General features: G+C 43.6%; 1 protein-coding gene across 1 annotated transcript in view; it reads left to right on the plus strand.

Moving 5' to 3' along the window:
- GOLGB1 (golgin B1) overlaps window positions 1-18,803 on the plus strand; it is a 62,317-nt gene that overhangs the window by 26,940 nt on the left and 16,574 nt on the right. The window contains exons 12-16 of the mRNA XM_082498385.1: window positions 1,620-1,710; window positions 2,424-2,491; window positions 3,332-8,367; window positions 9,281-11,231; window positions 17,492-17,670. Coding sequence (XP_082354511.1) covers window positions 1,620-1,710; window positions 2,424-2,491; window positions 3,332-8,367; window positions 9,281-11,231; window positions 17,492-17,670 — 7,325 coding nt within the window. The remainder of the gene's footprint in view (window positions 1-1,619; window positions 1,711-2,423; window positions 2,492-3,331; window positions 8,368-9,280; window positions 11,232-17,491; window positions 17,671-18,803) is intronic.

Here is an 18,803-nt window from a genome sequence, read left to right on the forward strand (position 1 = left end):
GTTTTATCTAATACGTTCTTCTCCATCAGAGAGAGTTTATAGTATATATATTACTGTGAAGTATTAGGGCAAAAGTTGACATTTGGGACTCATGTTGGAACTAGAGAATGCATTGTGAGTCAGCTCATCCTGCTTGACTTCGCGCTCTTACACCTCGATTACAGGCCATTGGAATGTAAGCTAGGGGATCAACGGATACACACACACAAACGGTCTTTTCAAGGGCAGTCTTTGAGCTATTTTCTAGAGCCCCTTCATAGACAGTAGAGATAACAGGTTCTTTAGCATATGATTCACCTGGAATAAGGTGGATGTTGAAAATGGGTCAGTGAACCCAGCCCTGGAGTTGTCCATTTCAATGTCTTAATTATAAAAAAAATCTAGCTAAATAGCTTGCGTGTGAGTATTTACACTTGGACAGCTATATCCTGCCATGTGTGTATCTGATCCATGACTTTAGGCCAAGATATGTGTGGATCCAAACCCAATGCAGGGGTTTGGGTCATGTGCACAAGTTATTTGGATGCATGCCATACACTGCATTTCAGTGTTTGGAGCTAACAAAGGCAAAGTGCTCTAGAACTTGGGTTTGGAGATCTTTTCTTTATGATTGTGTGACCTGTTAGTGCCCTGTGCTTACATTCTACATAGTTACAGCAAATGTTAATTCCGAACACTTCATTTTGTTTTCAGTTTTTCCATTGTTGGGTTGGGTTTTTTTTTTACTTTTTTTGGGGGGGTGGGAGGGAGTAGCTTTTTTTAGAGACAGTTTACTTAGTGCTGACTCGTAGTGTCCTTGTACTCTAGTTCAAACCTTTTCCCACAGAAATAGTATGAACAATGTCAATTGTTTGTTGTGGTAAAAGACAACATATTGGGAGCTAGCCAGAAATATTGCCATTCATTTTAAGTGCATATGTTAACTTACAAGTGGATTTTTCAGAATGAAGAAATTAGTAGATGAGTCTTAGTTCTTGTATGGATGTCAACAGCAAACTAACCAATTTCCTTGGCTTTATTCAGCATCTTTGTGTGGGCAAAAAGAGTTTGTGTCTGTGAAATAGAAAAATGTCCTTTCTTTCCAGTGTGTTCCATCTTCTTCAACAGTCAGGTTCCATCCTGTTTGACAGAGAAATGGGAGATGTATAGTAGTTAATAGATTGTTATGGGGTGGTTTGTTTGTCTGTGCAGTGAAGCCTGGTGTAGCTTTACTGGGAAGACTGCAGGTTCTTTATCTGCCAGAGTAGTGAGGCATACAGTGACAAACCATGTGACTTCTCACCTTCTCTGCTTGGGTGGTTCAGTGAAAGGTTATGAATCTATAGTTAGTCCCTTTGAAGCAGTGAAGATGGAAGAGGAAGCATCTCAAGGTGGGAAGGAAGTTATTAGAATTGTTGTATTCATTGATATCCTAATCTGCTGAGATATGTCTTAGTCTCTTGCTTGGCATCAAAACCAATGTACCTTTTTTAAAAGTTTATTTTCATTAAGCATCAGAGTTGCGTCTAAGGTTGGGACTGATAGCTGCCTGCTGTTCTACCAAGCTTCAAGTAAAAACTAAGATAGCTGTCTTCTAATGCAAAGATCATGGCCAAAACTAAGTATTTTTCATTCAATAGAGTAAGAATGTTGGACCTGAGGTGAAATGGCAAGACTTGCAGACTCTGGAAGCTCCAGCCTCTTATATAGACTGCTCTTCTACTTCTACAGGTGAGGACACAGAATAAGGCACGTAACAAGAAAATTGTGGAAATTTGAAAAGCTTCAAGGACAAATCTCAAAGTGTTTTGGAAAGAGGAGCTTTGAGGTCAGAATCTAAAGATGTACAGGAGATAGAAAAGATGCACACGAGGTAGAAGAGAACATTCTAATGTGTGATGGATAGGATACATCAGAAGAGAAGAAAGAAGTAGTTCCTAAGATGAGAAAGGGAGGAGGGTTTGAAGGGAGAGTGTGTTTGTAGATGAAAAGGCTGATGTGTAAGACACAGAAGAGAATTAAGGTAAGATGAAGAACTGGGTTCCTCTCTGAAAGCTAGTAAGTTTCTTTTCACGTCTGGAATTACTACCACCACCACCCCTGCCCCCAAAAATAATTAAAAAAAAAAAAATACCCAAAAACCAAAATGAAGCAAACTTTTACCTAGTTCACTTCTCTCTTTGCCTCTTTATTCTTCTGTAGAGATTACATATAGTGTAGACTTAGATGGTGCCATCATGCAGTAAATGCAGGAGGTTTTGCATGTGCACTGCTGTCGGGGATGTCTGGGTGCAATGCATAGGCTCAAACTTTTTTTTTTTTTTTGTCTTTCTCACCTTGGAAACTAGAGACGCTCCAATCCTATATATTGTTTCTCCACTTACCTACTGACTTTACTTGCAACTCGTTATGCTGATGGTGACAAGTGTACCTTTTATCCCTAGGTATGTCAGGAGAACTGGTGAATTTTGAAGTGCAGAAGCCTTTTGATGATGCTTTGGTGCTCCCTGAGGTACAAATTTAGTCCAAAACTTTTTTTTCTCTCAGTATTGTATGCATCTGTGGATATGAAAACTTTTAATTTAGTTTAAAGGCCCCAAAGAGTTGGGGTTTCTTTTAACATCCCGTAACTTAAAGTGGTTGTTGCAACACTGCAACAGGCTTTAAGAGATAGCTCTCCTGTAGTGTTTCTGCCCTCCAAACTGATGAACAGACAGCCTTTACAACACAAGATGTTAACTTATTGGTGGGCTGCTGATCCATGCTGTCTGGGAAGATTTGCTTTTCTTTTGTAATCTGTTTTTGGGGATGGGAGGAAACCTTAAGATAGTTATTTGGAAAACACCAAGCACTTTGGTCCAGATGCTTTGTCTATTGTTCTCGCTTTGGAGATAAACACAGACTGGAATATGGGCTTCTACGCTGTTTCTTTGCCATGTCAAATGGGCAGATAGAATAGGGGACAGAACCTCCTCATTCAGAGACTATGGATAGGATGCCAGGAAAATGTGGCTGGATAAGTACACTGGAGGGCTTGTGAGAATCACAGGAGAACTGAAACACTTCAGAATCATATTATCTTGTAATCAAGAGAAAATGGGAAAAAAGGGAATAGAAAGTTACATTTATGGTCTAATCCTAAACCCAGAATCTTTCATGCTGCAACTTCAGAAACTGAAATGAACAGAAATGACCTGAGGACTCCTCCTGTTATTTTTGAGGCTACTGTTCATTGCAATAGCCAGGTCAAGAAAGGGTGTCCCTAAACGACAAAATGTGGAAAGCAGATACTTCCAAAAGTGACTCTTTCACAGGATTCAAAGGAAAATTGAAACCTATTATTTCATTTTAGGCAAGAACAGATGACTTTCCCAATGAAAGAGAGCAGTTTACTGAAGAAAGTTGTCTACCTGGAATTCTAGAATATCTTGCTGCAGAGAAACAGAAAGAGCTGTCAGTTTTGCTGCTGGAACTGAAAGAAGCCCAAGAAGAAATAACTTTTCTGAAAAGGCAGCTCAAGGGCCCAAATGGCCAAACTTCTACAGGTAACCAAACAGGAGAAACAGCTAATCAGCTGGAAGATAGTTCCCAGATACAGTTTCTTGAGAGGGAAGAGCAAAAGGCTTCAGATACACAAAATGAGTTGGGCAGTAGCTCGTTACTGAGAGAAATAGAGATGCAGCAAATTAACGTGCTTCAGGAAAACAGAATCAGTCTTCAAGAAGTGTCCCAGGGGAGCACTGTCCCCTGCAGAGGGGAGATGGAGGCAATGCAAGAAGTCTCTACAGCAGATCCAGAGCCTGGCACCTCTCAATCTCAAGAACAGATAAAGTTACAAAAACAAATTACAGAACTGCAAATAATTCTGCAGAAATCGGAAGAATCCTATAAGAAAGATCTAGGAGAAAAAGGTGCAGAAATAAATAGGCTAAGCCAGTTGGCTGAGGAATACAGAAAAAAATTTGAGGATTCTGATAGTGCATTTTGTGTTTTGTCTGAAGAACGAGATCAGCTCCTCTGTCAGATGAAGGAACTTTCTACCATAACAGAACTGAAAGAGCAAGTGAAGCAACTTGAGGAAAATCTAGCTCTTTCAGAAAAGCAGAGGCTGTCAGACAGTCAAAGCATTCTTCTGAAAGAACAAATCCAGAGCCTTAAAAATGAATTTAAATCCAAGGAGATAAAAATTGAAGCTTTGCAAAAAGACTTGGATGAAGCGCAACTTCAGCTTTCTGACCAGGACATGCAACTAAAAGATCTGAGAAGCCAAATCAAGAAGAAGGAATGCGAAGTACTTGATCTAGAACAACTTTTGAGGAAGAATACAGCTGAGATAGAAGAGCTTTCCCAAAACTTGGCCTCAAAGGGATGTGAAGCAGCAAGCCTAGAACAGCTTGTTGCTGAACACACCAGGTCTATAGACAGCCTGCAACAAACCTTGCAGGAGAAAGACCAGCAGATGACAGAGATCAGCGTCAGCATGTCTGAGAAAATAGTCCTGTTGAATGAGGAGAAATTTTCTCTAGAAAATGAGCTGAAGAGTCTTAAAGAGCAAACAAGTCTATTATTAAAAGTCCAGGAAGAAAAAGACCAAAACATAGAAGCAAAAGATATATACCTGAAATGCGGGGCACCTGAGCAGCAGTGTGGGACAGAGGCAGCAGGTAAAGAAAGTGAGGTATTAGTAAATAAACTTGAACTTCTGAAAAAAGAAAATGAGCAGGTAAAGCGGAAGCTGCAAGCAGCACTTGTTAACAGGAAGGAGCTTCTGAAGAAGGTTAGCGAATTGGAGAATGAATTAGTACAATTGAGAAGAGAACATGAATCAGAATCCTCAGTGGCTCAAGAAGCTGAAGGGGAAGGAAATATGACAAGCGTGATAAGCAGAGAAGTGAATCTTGAAAGCCAACCCAGTGAAGAGAACCTAATTCAACTGCTTTCTGAAAAGGAATCTGAGTTGCAGAGCATCCGGAAGGACCTGCTGGCTAAAGAAGCTACTGAAGCACAATTGCAGGCAGTGATTGAGGAAATGAGGAGAAACTTGCAAGGTACGACAAACATTGTTTCAATTAAAGATGAAATCATGGAGAGTCAGAAAATTGCTGACAAAGTAACTGAAACCAATAAAAGCCCAAAAGATGATGAAGAAAATGAAAAAAGTAGTTCAGCAGCTACAAATCCTGAGGAAAACCAAAAGTCTGCTCTGCAAGAGAGGATTTCCACTCTTGAACAGGAAAAAGAACAACTTCAAAAAAAACTTCAGGAAGCACTGGCATCTCGCAAAGACACTATAAAAAAGGCTCAAGAAAAAGACAGGCATCACAGAGAACAGCTGAAACAGCAGAAAGATGATTACAACATCCTACAAGAACAATTTGATAAGCAAAGCAAAGAGAAGGAGAGCATCCAAGCTCAGCTCAGACAACTCCAAGAACAGAAAGGATTGACAGAGAGTGTTCTTGGGAATCAAGATGGGTTGGATTCTTCATGCACGGAAGCAGAAAATACAACGAATAACAAGCTTGTACAAGTTGCAGATGTTTCTGGGGAAGAGTTTAAGAAAAAACTTGAAAAATTGCAGCTGGAGAAAGAGGAATTGGAATGTAATGTTAGCCATATGCAAAGTGAAATTGCCTGCAAATCAGAATTAGTCTTTAATTTGCAAGACCACATTGCACAGTTGTTTTTGGAGATAGAAGGGCTGAAGAGAACCTCTGACCAAGCTGAAGCTAAGGCAGCAAGTCTTCAGACAGAATTGGAGGAGAGTCAAGCAAAAAATTCTAGAGAGGGCAGTCTGGAAGACCTGAAAACACTTACGCACCAAAAGGATGAAGAAATGGAATTCCTTAAGGTGCAGTTAAAGGAGAAAAGTGAAGCTCTCAGTAATGTGCAGGCACAGTTGCTGGAAAAAGAGGATTCAGTCAGGAGACTATGTAGTCAGTTAGAAACTCAAGCTCAGGTACATGAAGAACAAAGCAAGCGACTGCAAACAGAGTTGCTTGACATTCAGAAGCAAGATGATGGTGCAGAAGCAGCTAAACAGAAGAATCAAATGCAGAGAAAGTTGCAAGCTGCGCTCATCTCTAGAAAAGAGGCACTAAAGGAGAGCAAATCTCTAAAAGAGGAGCTGGCTAATGCTAAAACTACTATTGAAAATCTTTGTGTCAAGTTGACGAGTATGGAAAGCCAAATATGTGGCCATGTTAAAGAAACGGATACTTTAACTGAAAAGTTAGCGGGCCTCACTGAAGAACGAGAAAAACTTATTGCAGAAGTTGATAAAGTACTTACAGAAAATCAGAATCTTGATGGATGCTGTAAAAACCTAGCGTTTACTCTAGATAGAGTTGTTCTAGAGAAGGAGAAGCTGGAGAAGGAAATGGAATCCTTGAAATGCTTTCAGGCTGCTGAGAGTTCTGAGTGGCATGAGAAATACAGGGAGCTTCAGAAAGAATATGAAACTCTCCTGCAGTCATATGAGAATGTGAGTAATGAGGCTGAGCGGATTCAGCGTGTTTTGGAAACTGTTAGGCAGGAAAAGCAGGAAATTTTCATTAAGCTGAAAAGTGTTGAAGCAAAAAAAGAGGAAACAGATAAGCAGCTGCAGGAAGCTGGACAGGAAATTGATGGAATGAAGGAGAAAATGAGGAAATTTGCAAAATCAAAGCAACAAAAGATCCTGGAACTAGAGGAGGAGAATGAGAAGCTTAGAGCAGACATGCATTTTACAGATGGAGAGCTACACAGGGCTGGAGATGTCTTTACGAATGCTAGTCTGAAAGAAGATCTGGAGAGCACTAGGAGGGATTACCAGTCTCTCTCTACTCAGCTTGAGACAGTAATGGCTGAAAAGGAGTCTCTTAATCAAGAGATCACAGACTTAAAGTGTCATTTGCAGTTAACAGAATCTAAGCTGAAGGAAAGCAGAGAACTGGTAGACAAGTATGTTGCTCAGAAGACAATAGGGGAAGAAACAAATCAGGCAGTTGCCACACCACCACCAATGGAGAGGACTGAAAATCAAGTGGACATAAGTTTTAGACCAAAGTCTCCTACTGCAGAGCTGGAACAAAAAGCATTTGAAGGTAGTAGCCCTTGTGAAGGTCTTGGTACCTACATACAGCAGATAGCTGAACTCACAGAGCGAATCACCGAACTGGAAGATAATAGGAGGGCTTCAGAGCAACAGCTGGGTGACATCCGCGTATGTGTTGAGACTTTAGCAGGAGAGAAAAGGGCTTTAGAGACCCAAATGGAAGAGAAAGTCCATGAATTGAATGCTCTTCAGGACACAGTAGCAAAGATGGAACAAACGGTCCAAAAAACCAAAGACGACCTTGTCAGGATGACAGAACTGAAGGATGCGCTAGAGGCTGAAAAGGATGATTTGGAAGAAAGGCTCATGAATCAGCTGGCAGAGCTCAATGGCAGTATTGGAAACTATCAGCAAGTTGCAACAGACTTTCAGATCAAAAATGAGCAACTGAAACATGAGCTTCAGAGTTTGCAGAGAATGATGCATGAACTGGAGGAGGAAAAATGTCAGATGGTAAAGGAGAAAAGTAAAGCAAGTTCAGAAAAGCAAACAGAATTTGTAGAAAAGCTAAAATGCAGTTGGAGGGGAGACAGCAGCACACATGTAAAGGAGCTTCAAGAACTGCTGAAACAGAAACAGCAGGAAATTAAGCAGCTGCAGAAGGACTGTATTAAAAGCCAGGAAAAGAACAGTAATTTAGAAAGAACTGTTAAAGCTCTGGAATTTGTGCGGAGTGAGTCTCAGAAAGAGGTAGAATCAGCCAAAGAGACTTTAGCTAAAGCAGTTGAAGACACCAAGAAAGCCCAAGCAGAGCTTGCTCTCTGCAGAGTAGTATTGGATGACACCCAGAGTGAGGCAGCGAGGGTTCTAGCAGAGAGTGTCAAAGTGAAAGAAGAGTTGCAGGCAAACAAAGAGAATATTAAAATTCAAATGAAGAAAAAAGATGAGGACTTTGAGAGAAGACTGGAACAGGAAAAAGACAAGCACTCAAAGGAAATTAAAAACATGGAAGAAAAGCTGGCAACTTTGCAGAGGGAGAAAGACTATGTGGAAACAACTGTTGGTGATCTTCAAGACTCCTTGAAGACAAAGGATCAAGAAACCAAGCAACTGGAAGGCAGCCTAAACAAAACACTAGCCCAGCTTGCAGCTTTCACCAGGAGCATGTCTTCCCTTCAGGATGACAGGGATAGAGTGATAGATGAATCAAAAACATGGGAGAAGAAATTCACTGAAACTATTCAAAAGAAGGAGGAAGAAATACGTTCAAAAGAGGAAACTTGTCTTGTGCTAAAGGACCAGATGAAGCAGATGACCATACATGTGGAAGAACTTCAGACTCGTATATCCAGGTAAAGGAAGTCATAATGACTCAGCTGGTATTCTTGTATTTCCTTTTGACAAGGCAGCAGCCAGAGGTGAGGTAGGATTCCCCTTTCCTTTTGCAGTATACCACAGAGTGAGAATTTTGAGTATGTAAATGTGCTAAATGTGACATGTGATTGGCAAAACTAATGAATGTCTAAGATGGAGTGCAGAATTAGTCTTCCTAATAAAGCCATAAATATAGGGCTTATCTCCTGGATCACTTACATTTGGATCTGTTCTCTGTGACAAGCAGTAGCCATATGAGTACTATCTGAGCCTTATTAATCTGAAATTTGAAATAGAGTCTTTTGCATAGAGTTGTTGCATTGAGATTAAACTTGGCAGGTCAAGAGGCATTGGGATACATAATTCCAGTTTAAACTTAATAGATTTTGAGGGAAAGATGAAGCTATGGAAATGTACCAAAATGTACCTCTGGGAATTTCCAAAATTCAAACTCAAACTGTTGTTACATGAGTAAAATTGTTCTATACAGTTTTGCGATCAAAATTCTATGTCTTTGCATGCTGGAATATGAAATGAACATCAAGCATATGAGAACAGTGATTTCATTGATTTTTAACATCTTTTTTTTGTTACCTACAATGGATGAGAAAAAGAAGTATTTTAATGAAAGGGAGATGATAACATTCAATGTTTAACCTCCTTCATTTTTTTCAGTATTGACATAAAGATTTATCTCGCTGGACAACTGAAGAAAATAATTCCCCCAAGAAAATATTCCCCCAGCACCACCCCCTGGTGCACAGTAGTGCAGTCAGAACTTTAAAAGCTGCCTTGAATTTCAAATTGAGGGAAAACTAATCATCTGGATGTTTCCAGCTTGCTTTCTTAAAGTGAAACTAATTTTGTGGGTTTTCTATTCTCTGTTTTCAGGCTGGAATGCAACAAGAAAGACTGGGAGTCTGAATCCAGGAAGGAGATTCAGCATCATCAAAAGACATGTGAAATGTTGCAGGAGGAGAAAAAGGAGCTTTTGACTCAGCTTGAAGGGTCTCAGAAACTGTACAGCAAGTCTCAGAATGAACAGCATAAACTGGAGTCAGAAATCAGCAGCCTGAGAGCCCAGCTTACTGATTTACGGAACTCCTACACCAAATGTGAATTGGCCAGAGAAGAGCTGGGGAATATGGTCAAGCAACAAGAGACCAGTATCCAGAATTTTAAATTCAGCTGTGAACAGCTTGAGGCTGATCTGCAAGCTTCCAAGGACCTAACAAATAAGCTGCATGAAGAAACTAGTGCCAAGGATCAAAAGATCATTAGTTTGCTGTCTGCCAAGGAAGAAGCGGTTATGGCTGCTCTATCTGAACTACAACAGCAACATTCAGAAGAGGTGAAAGAGTTGGAGCATAGGCTAAGTAAGGAGGAAGAAGATAAAAAAGCACTGGAAAATGAGAAGAACAAATTTCGTGATAAACTTGATCATCTCACTGAAAAGATGAAGATAAACAGAGAAGAAAGTAAGCAGCAGAAGGCACAACTGGACTCCTTCACCAAGTCCATGTCATCTTTGCAAGATGACAGAGACCGCATACTGAGAGACTACAAGCAACTTGAGGAACGTCATCTTGTTATAATCTTGGAAAAAGACCAGCTAATTCAAGAGGCTGCTGCTGAAAACAATAAGCTCAAGGAAGAAATCCGAAGTTTTCATAGCCGGATGGATGACCTCAACTCTGAGAATGCTAAGCTGAATGCAGAGTTAGTGCGGTATAGAGAGGACTTGAACCAAGTGATTTCAATAAAGGACTCCCAACAGAAACAACTTCTCAAAACACAGCTTCAGCGGATCCAAACTCTGGAAAAGGAGAAGGCAATGATAGAAACACAGCTGAAAGAGTCTGAGCATGCTCAGGATGATCTCAGGAAGTCCGTGGAAGCATTGAGAGAGGATAAAGTCAGTTTGTATCAAGAGATTGAAACCCTTACATCCTCTCTGTCTCAGGTGCAGAGTGAGATGGCAACATTACGTGAGGGGGGTCCTGTCATAGAGTGTCAAGCACAACTGAAGGCTCGAGAGGAAGAGGCACAAGAACTGAGTCATAAGCTTTCCCTCTCACAGAAAAGGATAACAGAACTTGAGGAGGAACTAGTATGTGTTCAAAGGGATGCAGCCAAGAGAGTGGAAGAGGCGGAGGACAGGCTTCGGAAGGAATTGAAGCACCTACATCATGATGCAGGGATAATGAGGAATGAAACAGAAACAGCAGAAGAGAGAGTAGCAGAGTTGGCACGGGACTTGATGGAAATGGAACAGAAATTTCTTGCAGTCACAGATGAAAACAAAGACCTCAGAGCTCAAATTCAGTCTTTTGGGAAGTCCATGAGCTCTCTTCAGGACAGCCGGGACCAGGCCAATGAAGAGCTTCATGTTTTGAAACAGAAATACTCTGCAGACTTAGAGGAACAAAGGAGTCTAGTGCAGAATCTTCAGAAACAGATGGCTCAGCTACAAGAGGAGCAACATTCCACTGCCAGGGACCGAGATACAGTGAGGTCTGAGCTGATGGAACTGCAGAAAGCCACTGATGAAAGAGGTCTCTTGGCCCAGATTGAGAAACTTAATCAGAAGCTCAGAGACAAAGACAATGAGCTTCTGCATTTGTCTTCAGAACTGGAAGGCTCTTCCAACCAAGTCAAATCTTTCTCCAAGGCTATGGCAAGCCTGCAGAATGAGCGAGACCGTCTGCTGAATGAATTGAGCAAAACACGGAAGATTGAAGAATTGAAGCAACAAGCAGAAGGGGGCACTTCCACCACTCCTACAGAAGTGCAGAGTCTTAAGAAGGCACTGTCCTCCTTGCAGAATGACAGAGACAGAGTAGTAAGTCCTTGTTCTCTCTTCTTGCTCTTATTTAAAGCCCCATAGGAGATTTGGATCTTCAGATCTTAAAATTCAGTACACTTAGATCTGGTATTTGCAATGTGAAACATAGATCTTTGTCTTCACAGAATCACAGAATAGTTGAGGTTGGAAGGGACTTCTGGAGATCTTCTAGTCCTACTCCCCTGCTCAAACAAGGTCAGACGGAATAGGTTGCCCAAGGCAGTGTCCAGTCAGGTTTTGAATATCTCCGTTGGTGGATATTCCACAACTTCCCTGGGCAACCTGTTTTTTCATGTATCTGGAAATGGCTTCCAGAATTAATTGCTTTGTCACCTTCCCAGGGATGGAGGTGAGGCTGACTAGCTTGCAGTTCCCCCGTTCCTCCTTCTTGCCATTCTTGTAGGTAGGGATGACATTTGCTTTCATACAGTCTTCAGGAACCACCCTCAGTCACCATGACCTTTTAAAGGTAATTGAGTTGCCTCCCAATGACTTTAGCACTTGCGGACATGCTCCATCAGATCCCATGGAGTTTGTATGCGCTATCTATGTTATCTTATCTGACATATGGAAGCTGTGATTTCATTGTTAACTCTGCAGGGTGGTTTCTCTGGTTAGCTTGATTTAAGTCGCCGAGGAGACCAGCTTCAGTGCAGGTAAGACCTCACTGGGGAAGGGGATCGCGGCGGACAAGGCCAGTAAAGGGCTCTTTTGAGGGCTCTCGTAGCCGGGAAAAGCAGCTAGCTCGTGTCGGAACCGGCAGCTCGGGGGCGGGCTGCTGACGCGGCAGGGGCGGAGACAATGTCAGGCGCGGCAGTTCTAAACGGGCTGCCCCGGAGCGGGCAGCATGCGGGCAGCCAGTGGGCGTCACCCAGGCCCTCACTGCGGCACTGCAGTGGGAGGGGACGAACAGGACGCAACTTTTCGCAGGTAGGTCACTGAGAGCCCTGCGTCTGAGCTGAGCACAAGCTGGGCAAACGCAAGCAGAGGAACATCGGTGTGCAGGGGCACGGGCTCAGGGCTTGCGGGAAGCTGACAGCAGAGATCCAGCACCTCCCACTGCAAGAGAAGAACATGCCCCCAAAACGGTCAAGAGCTGCTGCGAGAAAGAATGTGGGAACTCAGACCGAGCTCCCACGAAAACATGTGGCTGTGCAGGTTTCGGGCTGCAATGAATGCCGGAGCCTGGCACTGCTCTCACAGGGAGCCAGTGACACCGCCTGCATACGGTGTGATCAAGTAAATGATCTGCTCAGGCAGGTGGTCGAACTGAAGGAAGAGGTAGAAAGGTTAAGAACTATCAGAGACTGTGAAAATGAAATAGACTGGTGGAGCCATACCCTGAGACCAAGGCAGCAGGAAGAGGCTCCATTGGAAGTGGTTGATCCCCTTCCCTCCTGTCACCAGGCGGAAGGAGAGAACTTAAGGGATAAGGAGGAGTGGAGTCAGATCCCTCCCCGGAGAGGCAAGCGGAACCTCTCGCAGCCCCCCTCACCATCCCAGTTGCCCTTGCAGAATAGGTATGGGGCTTTGGAATTCGAAGACCAGGCGATCGAGGATGGAAAGGATGATCCATCCAGTGAGGCGCCCAGTGCTGGGCACTCACCCCGCCGCCTCAGGACTTCCTCAACCAAGAAAGAAAGGAAGGTAATTGTGGTAGGTGACTCCCTTCTGAGGGGAACAGAGGGCCCTATCTGTAGACCGGACCCATCCCACAGGGAAGTCAGCTGCCTCCCTGGGGCCAGAATTAAGGACATAAGGAGAAAACTCCCTTCCCTGGTTAAGACATCAGATTACTACCCACTACTGATATTTCAGGTAGGTGGTGATGAGGTAGGTACCAGAAGTCTAAGGGCAATGAAGAATGACTTTAGGGCCCTGGGACGGCTGGTTAAGGGATCGGGAGCACAAATAGTGTTCTCCTCTATCCCACCATTTGCAGGGGTTGACCAGGGGATAAATAGGAGGAGTCAGGAAATTAACTCCTGGCTCCGAGACTGGTGTATCCGGCAGAACTTTGGCTTTTTTGATCATGGGCTCATCTACAGGAAACCAGGCATGCTGGCAACAGGTGGGGGAAGCCTAACCCGAAGGGGAAGAAAGATCCTGGGACAAGAGCTAGCAGGGCTCATCTATAGGGCTTTAAACTAGGTTTGAAGGGGGATGGGGATGAGACCAGGATTACAAAAGTGGTGCCTGGGAGAAGCGTACCAGTGCTTCTGGGTAAAAGTATTAGCAAGGTCTTGCAGCCTGTCCCAGTGATGGTGGGGGATGGTGAATTGTGTGACAGCCAAGACACGAGGGGTAGTGATAATTTGGTAGCTACAGTAGTGCCTGAGTATGATCAGGTGCGAATTAGGGCTTGTCCCCCCAAGAAAGTGGCAGGGCAATTAGCCCAGCTGAAATGCATCTATACTAATGCACGCAGCATGGGAAATAAACAGGAGGAGCTGGAGGCCATTGTACAGCAAGGAAACTATGATATAGTTGCCATCACAGAAACGTGGTGGGAGGACACACACAAGTGGAGTGCTGTAATGGATGGCTACCAACTCTTCAAAAAGGATAGGCAAGGAAGGAGAGGTGGTGGGGTGGCCCTCTATGTTAGGGGCAGTTTTGAATGTCTAGAACTTAACAGTGTGGATGACAACACTGAGTGTGTATGGATAAAAATTAAGGGGAAGGCAAATAAGGCAGACATCGTGATGGGAGTTTGTTATAGACCTCCTAATCAGGATGTAGAAGCCGATGAAGTATTCTACAAGCAGCTGGCAGAGGTCTCACAATCATCTGCCCTTGTTCTTGTGGGGGACTTCAACTTCCCAGACGTCTGCTGGAAATACAGTGCAGCAGAGAGGGAACAGTCATGGAGGTTCCTGGGTTGTGTGGAAGACAACTTCCTAACACAGCTGGTGAAGGAACCAACTAGGGGAAGTGCACTACTGGACCTACTGTTTGTTAACAGAGAAGGTCTTGTGGGGGATGTAAAGGTTGGAGGTCGCCTTGGGCAGAGTGATCACAAAATGATAGAATTTTCAATTCTTGATCACGTAAGGCGGGGAGCCAGCAGAACTGCCACCTTGGATTTCCGAAGGGCAGACTTTAGCCTGTTTAGGAGCATGGTCGAGAGTGTCCCTTGGGAGGCAGTTTTGAAGAGCAAAGGTGCCCAGGAAGGCTGGGCATACTTCAAGCAGGTGCTCTTAAAAGCGCAGGAGAAGGCCATCCCCTTGTCTCGAAAATCGAGCAGACGGGGAAGACGACCAGCCTGGCTAAATAGAGAACTTTGGCTGGACCTCAGGAAAAAAAGAAAAGTTTACATTCTCTGGAAAAGGGGGTTGGCAACTTATGAGGACTATCAAGATATAACAAAGCTATGTAGGGGGAAAATGAGAAGGGCCAAAGCTCAATCAGAACTCAGCTTGGCCACTGCAGTTAAAGACAATAAGAAAAGGTTCTTTGAATATATCAATAGAAAAAGGAAGACTAGGGAAAATGTAGGCCCACTGGTGAATGAGACAGGTGCCCTAGTGGTGGAGGACGCAGAGAAGGCAGAGTTACTGAATGCCTTCTTTTCTTCGGTCTTCACTGCTAAAGCTGTCCCTCATGAATCCCACACTCTGAAGGCAAAGGGTGAGGTCTGGAGAGAGGAAGATTTTCCCTCAGTTGAGGAGGACCGTATCAGAGACCACTTGGCCAAGCTGGACATTCACAAGTCCATGGGCCCTGATGGCATGCATCCGCGAGTGCTGAGAGAGCTGGCGGATGTTATTGCTAGACCACTCTCCATCGTCTTTGAACGGTCGTGGAGAACAGGAGAGGTGCCTGAGGACTGGAGGAAGGCCGACATCACTCCAATCTTCAAAAAAGGCAAGAAGGAGGACCCAGGGAACTACAGACCAGTTAGTCTAACCTCTGTCCCTGGGAAGGTAATGGAGCGACTCATTCTGGATGTCATCTCCAAACACGTTGAGGAACAGGAAGTTATTGGAAGTGGTCAACATGGATTTACCAAGGGTAAATCCTGCTTGACCAATCTGATAGCTTTCTATGATGTTATAACTGGTTGGCTGGATGAGGGGAAAGTCGTGGATGTCATCTACCTTGACTTTAGCAAGGCTTTTGACACTGTCTCCCATGACATCCTCATTAGGAAGCTGAGGAAGTATGGGCTAGATGAGGTGACAGTGAGGTGGATTGAGAGTTGGCTGCGGGACAGAACTCAGAGGGTTGTGATCAGCGGCACAGAGTCTGGTTGGAGGCCTGTAACCAGTGGTGTCCCCCAGGGGTCAATACTTGGTCCTATTTTGTTTAATATATTCATTAATGACCTGGATGAGGGGACAGAGTGTATCCTCAGCAAGTTTGCTGATGATACCAAACTGGGTGGGGTGGCTGACACCCCAGAGGGCCGTGCTGCCATCCAGCGCGACCTGGACAGGCTGGAGAGCTGGGCAGAGAAGAACCTAATGAGGTTCAACAAAAGCAAGTGCAAGGTCCTGCACCTGGGGAGGAAGAATGCTAGGCACCAGTACAGGTTAGGGGCTGACCTGCTGGGAAGTAGCTTGGAGGAGAAGGATCTGGGGGTTGTGGTAGACAGTAAATTATCCATGGCCCAGCAATGTGCCCTTGTTGCCAAAAAGGCCAATGGAATCCTGGGCTGCATAGGGAAGAGTGTGGCCAGTAGGTCGAGGAAGGTCATTCTCCCCCTCTACTCGGCACTGGTGAGGCCGCAACTGGAATACTGTGTCCAGTTTTGGGCTCCCCAGTTCAAGAGGGACAGGGAACTGCTGGAGTGAGTCCAGCGAAGGGCAACTAAGATGATTAAGGGCTTGGAGCATCTGCCTTATGAGGAAAGGCTGAGAGAGCTGGGACTCTTTAGCCTGGAGAAGAGAAGGCTGAGGGGAGACCTTATTATGGCATACAAGTATCTAAAGGGTGGGTTGAAGGAGGATGGAGCCAGGCTCTTTCCATTGGTTCCAAGTGACAGGACGAGGGGCAATGGGCACAAGTTAGAACACAGGAAGTTCCGTTCAAATACACGGAAACACTTCTTTAAGGTGAGGGTGACAGAGCACTGGAACAGGCTGCCCAGGGAGGTTGTGGAGTCCCCTTCTCTGGAGATTTTCAAGACCCGCCTGGATGCAGTCCTGAGTAATGTGCTCTAGGCAATCCTGCTTTAGCAGGGGAGTTGGACTAGATGATCTCTAGAGGTCCCTTCCAACTCTGATAATTCTGTGATTCTGTGAAATATGGAATCATAGAAATAAGGTATGGGTTCCCTGTTAACCTGCTTAGTCCACATCTGTGGAAACTCGTGCATTTGATTTGTCTTAGATTTCTAGAATAGACTAGAGGAAAGACTTGCGCCTGTTTCTCCTCTTGACAGCTGATTGTCAAGACATATACAAGGCATTGCAGCTTCATTTTGACACCCTTGCTTGCATACTTAATGGGTCTGTGTTTGTATAGTCTCTGGCACAATGTGGCTCAGCAAGTTTTAAGAGTTCTAGTTGCTGGTCAGATGACAGACTTTTACAATCATTTTCCACTGTCACTTAGTCTGTCTTAGTTTTCCCTTTTATTAATTCACAACAGACTTTGTGATACTGTCTTAAACACATCTTCCTTCTTGTCCATTTTGTATCTCAATTATTTGTAGATTTATGTCTCCTCTACTGCTCTTTTGTTGAACTTGCATATCTCTGTAGCGCTGCTAATACTAAGATAGATCCTCAGCAGAGGGATCTCCTGACTCATTAAGTACTTCCCTGTCTCCAGACTCAGTCATGTCTTCTTTTTTTGAAAACTGATTACAGTGATGGGTGTGTAAAGACAACTTATTTCTAATTCCAGTCGGAGTAGACTGTCAAAAGGACTTTAGTTCCTCAGTTCCCTGGTTTACAGTAAATATGAATTTCAGGAGTTGTTATTCTTAACCAGCTCCTTCTGTCTCACTTTGTCTTCCTCCAAATAAGGCAATTAACATTGAAGTCTGGGGTCTTTTTGTTAACATATGTCAAATCTTCATGGAAGGTCTCAAAACTCACTACTCACAATAGAATTCTCTGATGTTTTTTTTCTGAGTAGTTTTTAGAAGACTGGTGTAATCACTGATTCTATTTCTAGTTTCTCTGTCATCTGAATCTGACTTTTTTCATCTAGATGCCACAGTAAGAAATGCTCTTAAACCCTTATAAGTAATAAACTTAGGTGCTTGCTCAGTTGCCACACATTCTGATATTTCCCTTTAATTAAAGGTAAGAGAGCTGAAGAATCTGCAGCAGCAGTACATACTAGTTGGGGTAGAATCAACTGAAAATTCTCGATTAAAAGCACAACTACAGGAATATCAGCAAGATGCAGATAAACAGCATCGTCTCCAAGAACAGCTGAAGCAAGAAAGTGTTTTCTACCAGCAGGAGCTCCAGCAGCTTAGGTGAGAATTGTCTGTCTTCTCACTGCCTCAGAGGTGCAAATGTGCATCTTTCATTCAAATGCGTTTCTTTAATTCAAAGAGTAATTGTGGGCAGAAGGCAAAGAAGGCATTGAGAACCTCAGCCTTACCTGTGCCAGACCTCACTAAATCACTTTGCCCTGTTCAGGTGTGGGCACAAGTTTCCCGTGTTCAGCTTTTGCCTCAGACCAAGGGTAAAAGATTACAGCCCAATGTATTGGAAGGAAATGCTTGTGTGAAATAGATCAACAACCTTTTAATTTTTATTTCCTTCGTCCAGAAGTGGCCAGTATTATCTGTTTGAGAGGAAACTTGGGCTGTGTCTTGTATTCGAGCTTATGTATATAATTACAAAACTCTCCATTCCAAGCTGATGATGAACACCCTTTATTGTCCACTGATATCATTGTTTAGAAAATACTAATTTTATATGACAGTCTAATCCTTCATTTCATTTGCTTTGTTTTCTATTTAAAAAAAAAAAGTCTGTAATTCAAGTCTAGTAAATTGGTATCTCCAACTGGACTAAAACTACTCAGACAAATATGCTCCATTCTAAAAATGGGAAAAAAATCCTTTCAAGTACCTCAGAGATCCATCTAAGAATGACTGAACCTGGAGTGAAAGGGGTGGGTTTTTTTTGTGGAAATATCATAGAATCATAGAATAGTTTGGGTGAGAAGGGACCTTTAAAGGTCAACTAGTCCAACCCCCATGCAATGAGCAGAGATGTCTTCAACTAGATCAGGTTGCTTAGAGCCCCACCTGACTGAACCATGAATGTTTCCAGGGATGGGGCATCTACCACCTCTCTGGGCAACCTGTGCCAGTGTTTTGCCACTCTCATGGTAAAAAATGTCTTCCTTATATCTAGTCTAAATCTACCCTCTTTTAGGGGTAGATTTTTACCTTCAAAACTGTTACCCCTTGTCCTATTGCAACAGGCCCTGCTAAAAAGTTTGTCCCCATCTTTCCTGTAGGCCCCCTTTAAGTATACTGAAAGGCTGCTACAAGGTCTCCCCAGAGCCTTCTCTTCTCCAGGCTGAACTCCCAACTCTCTCAGCCTGTCCTCATAGCAGAAGTGCTCCAGCCCTCTAATGATCTTTGTGGCCTTC

This window comes from Vanellus vanellus, assembly GCF_965231255.1.
Source record: "Vanellus vanellus genome assembly, chromosome: 1".
Classification (NCBI taxonomy): Eukaryota; Metazoa; Chordata; class Aves; order Charadriiformes; family Charadriidae; genus Vanellus; species Vanellus vanellus.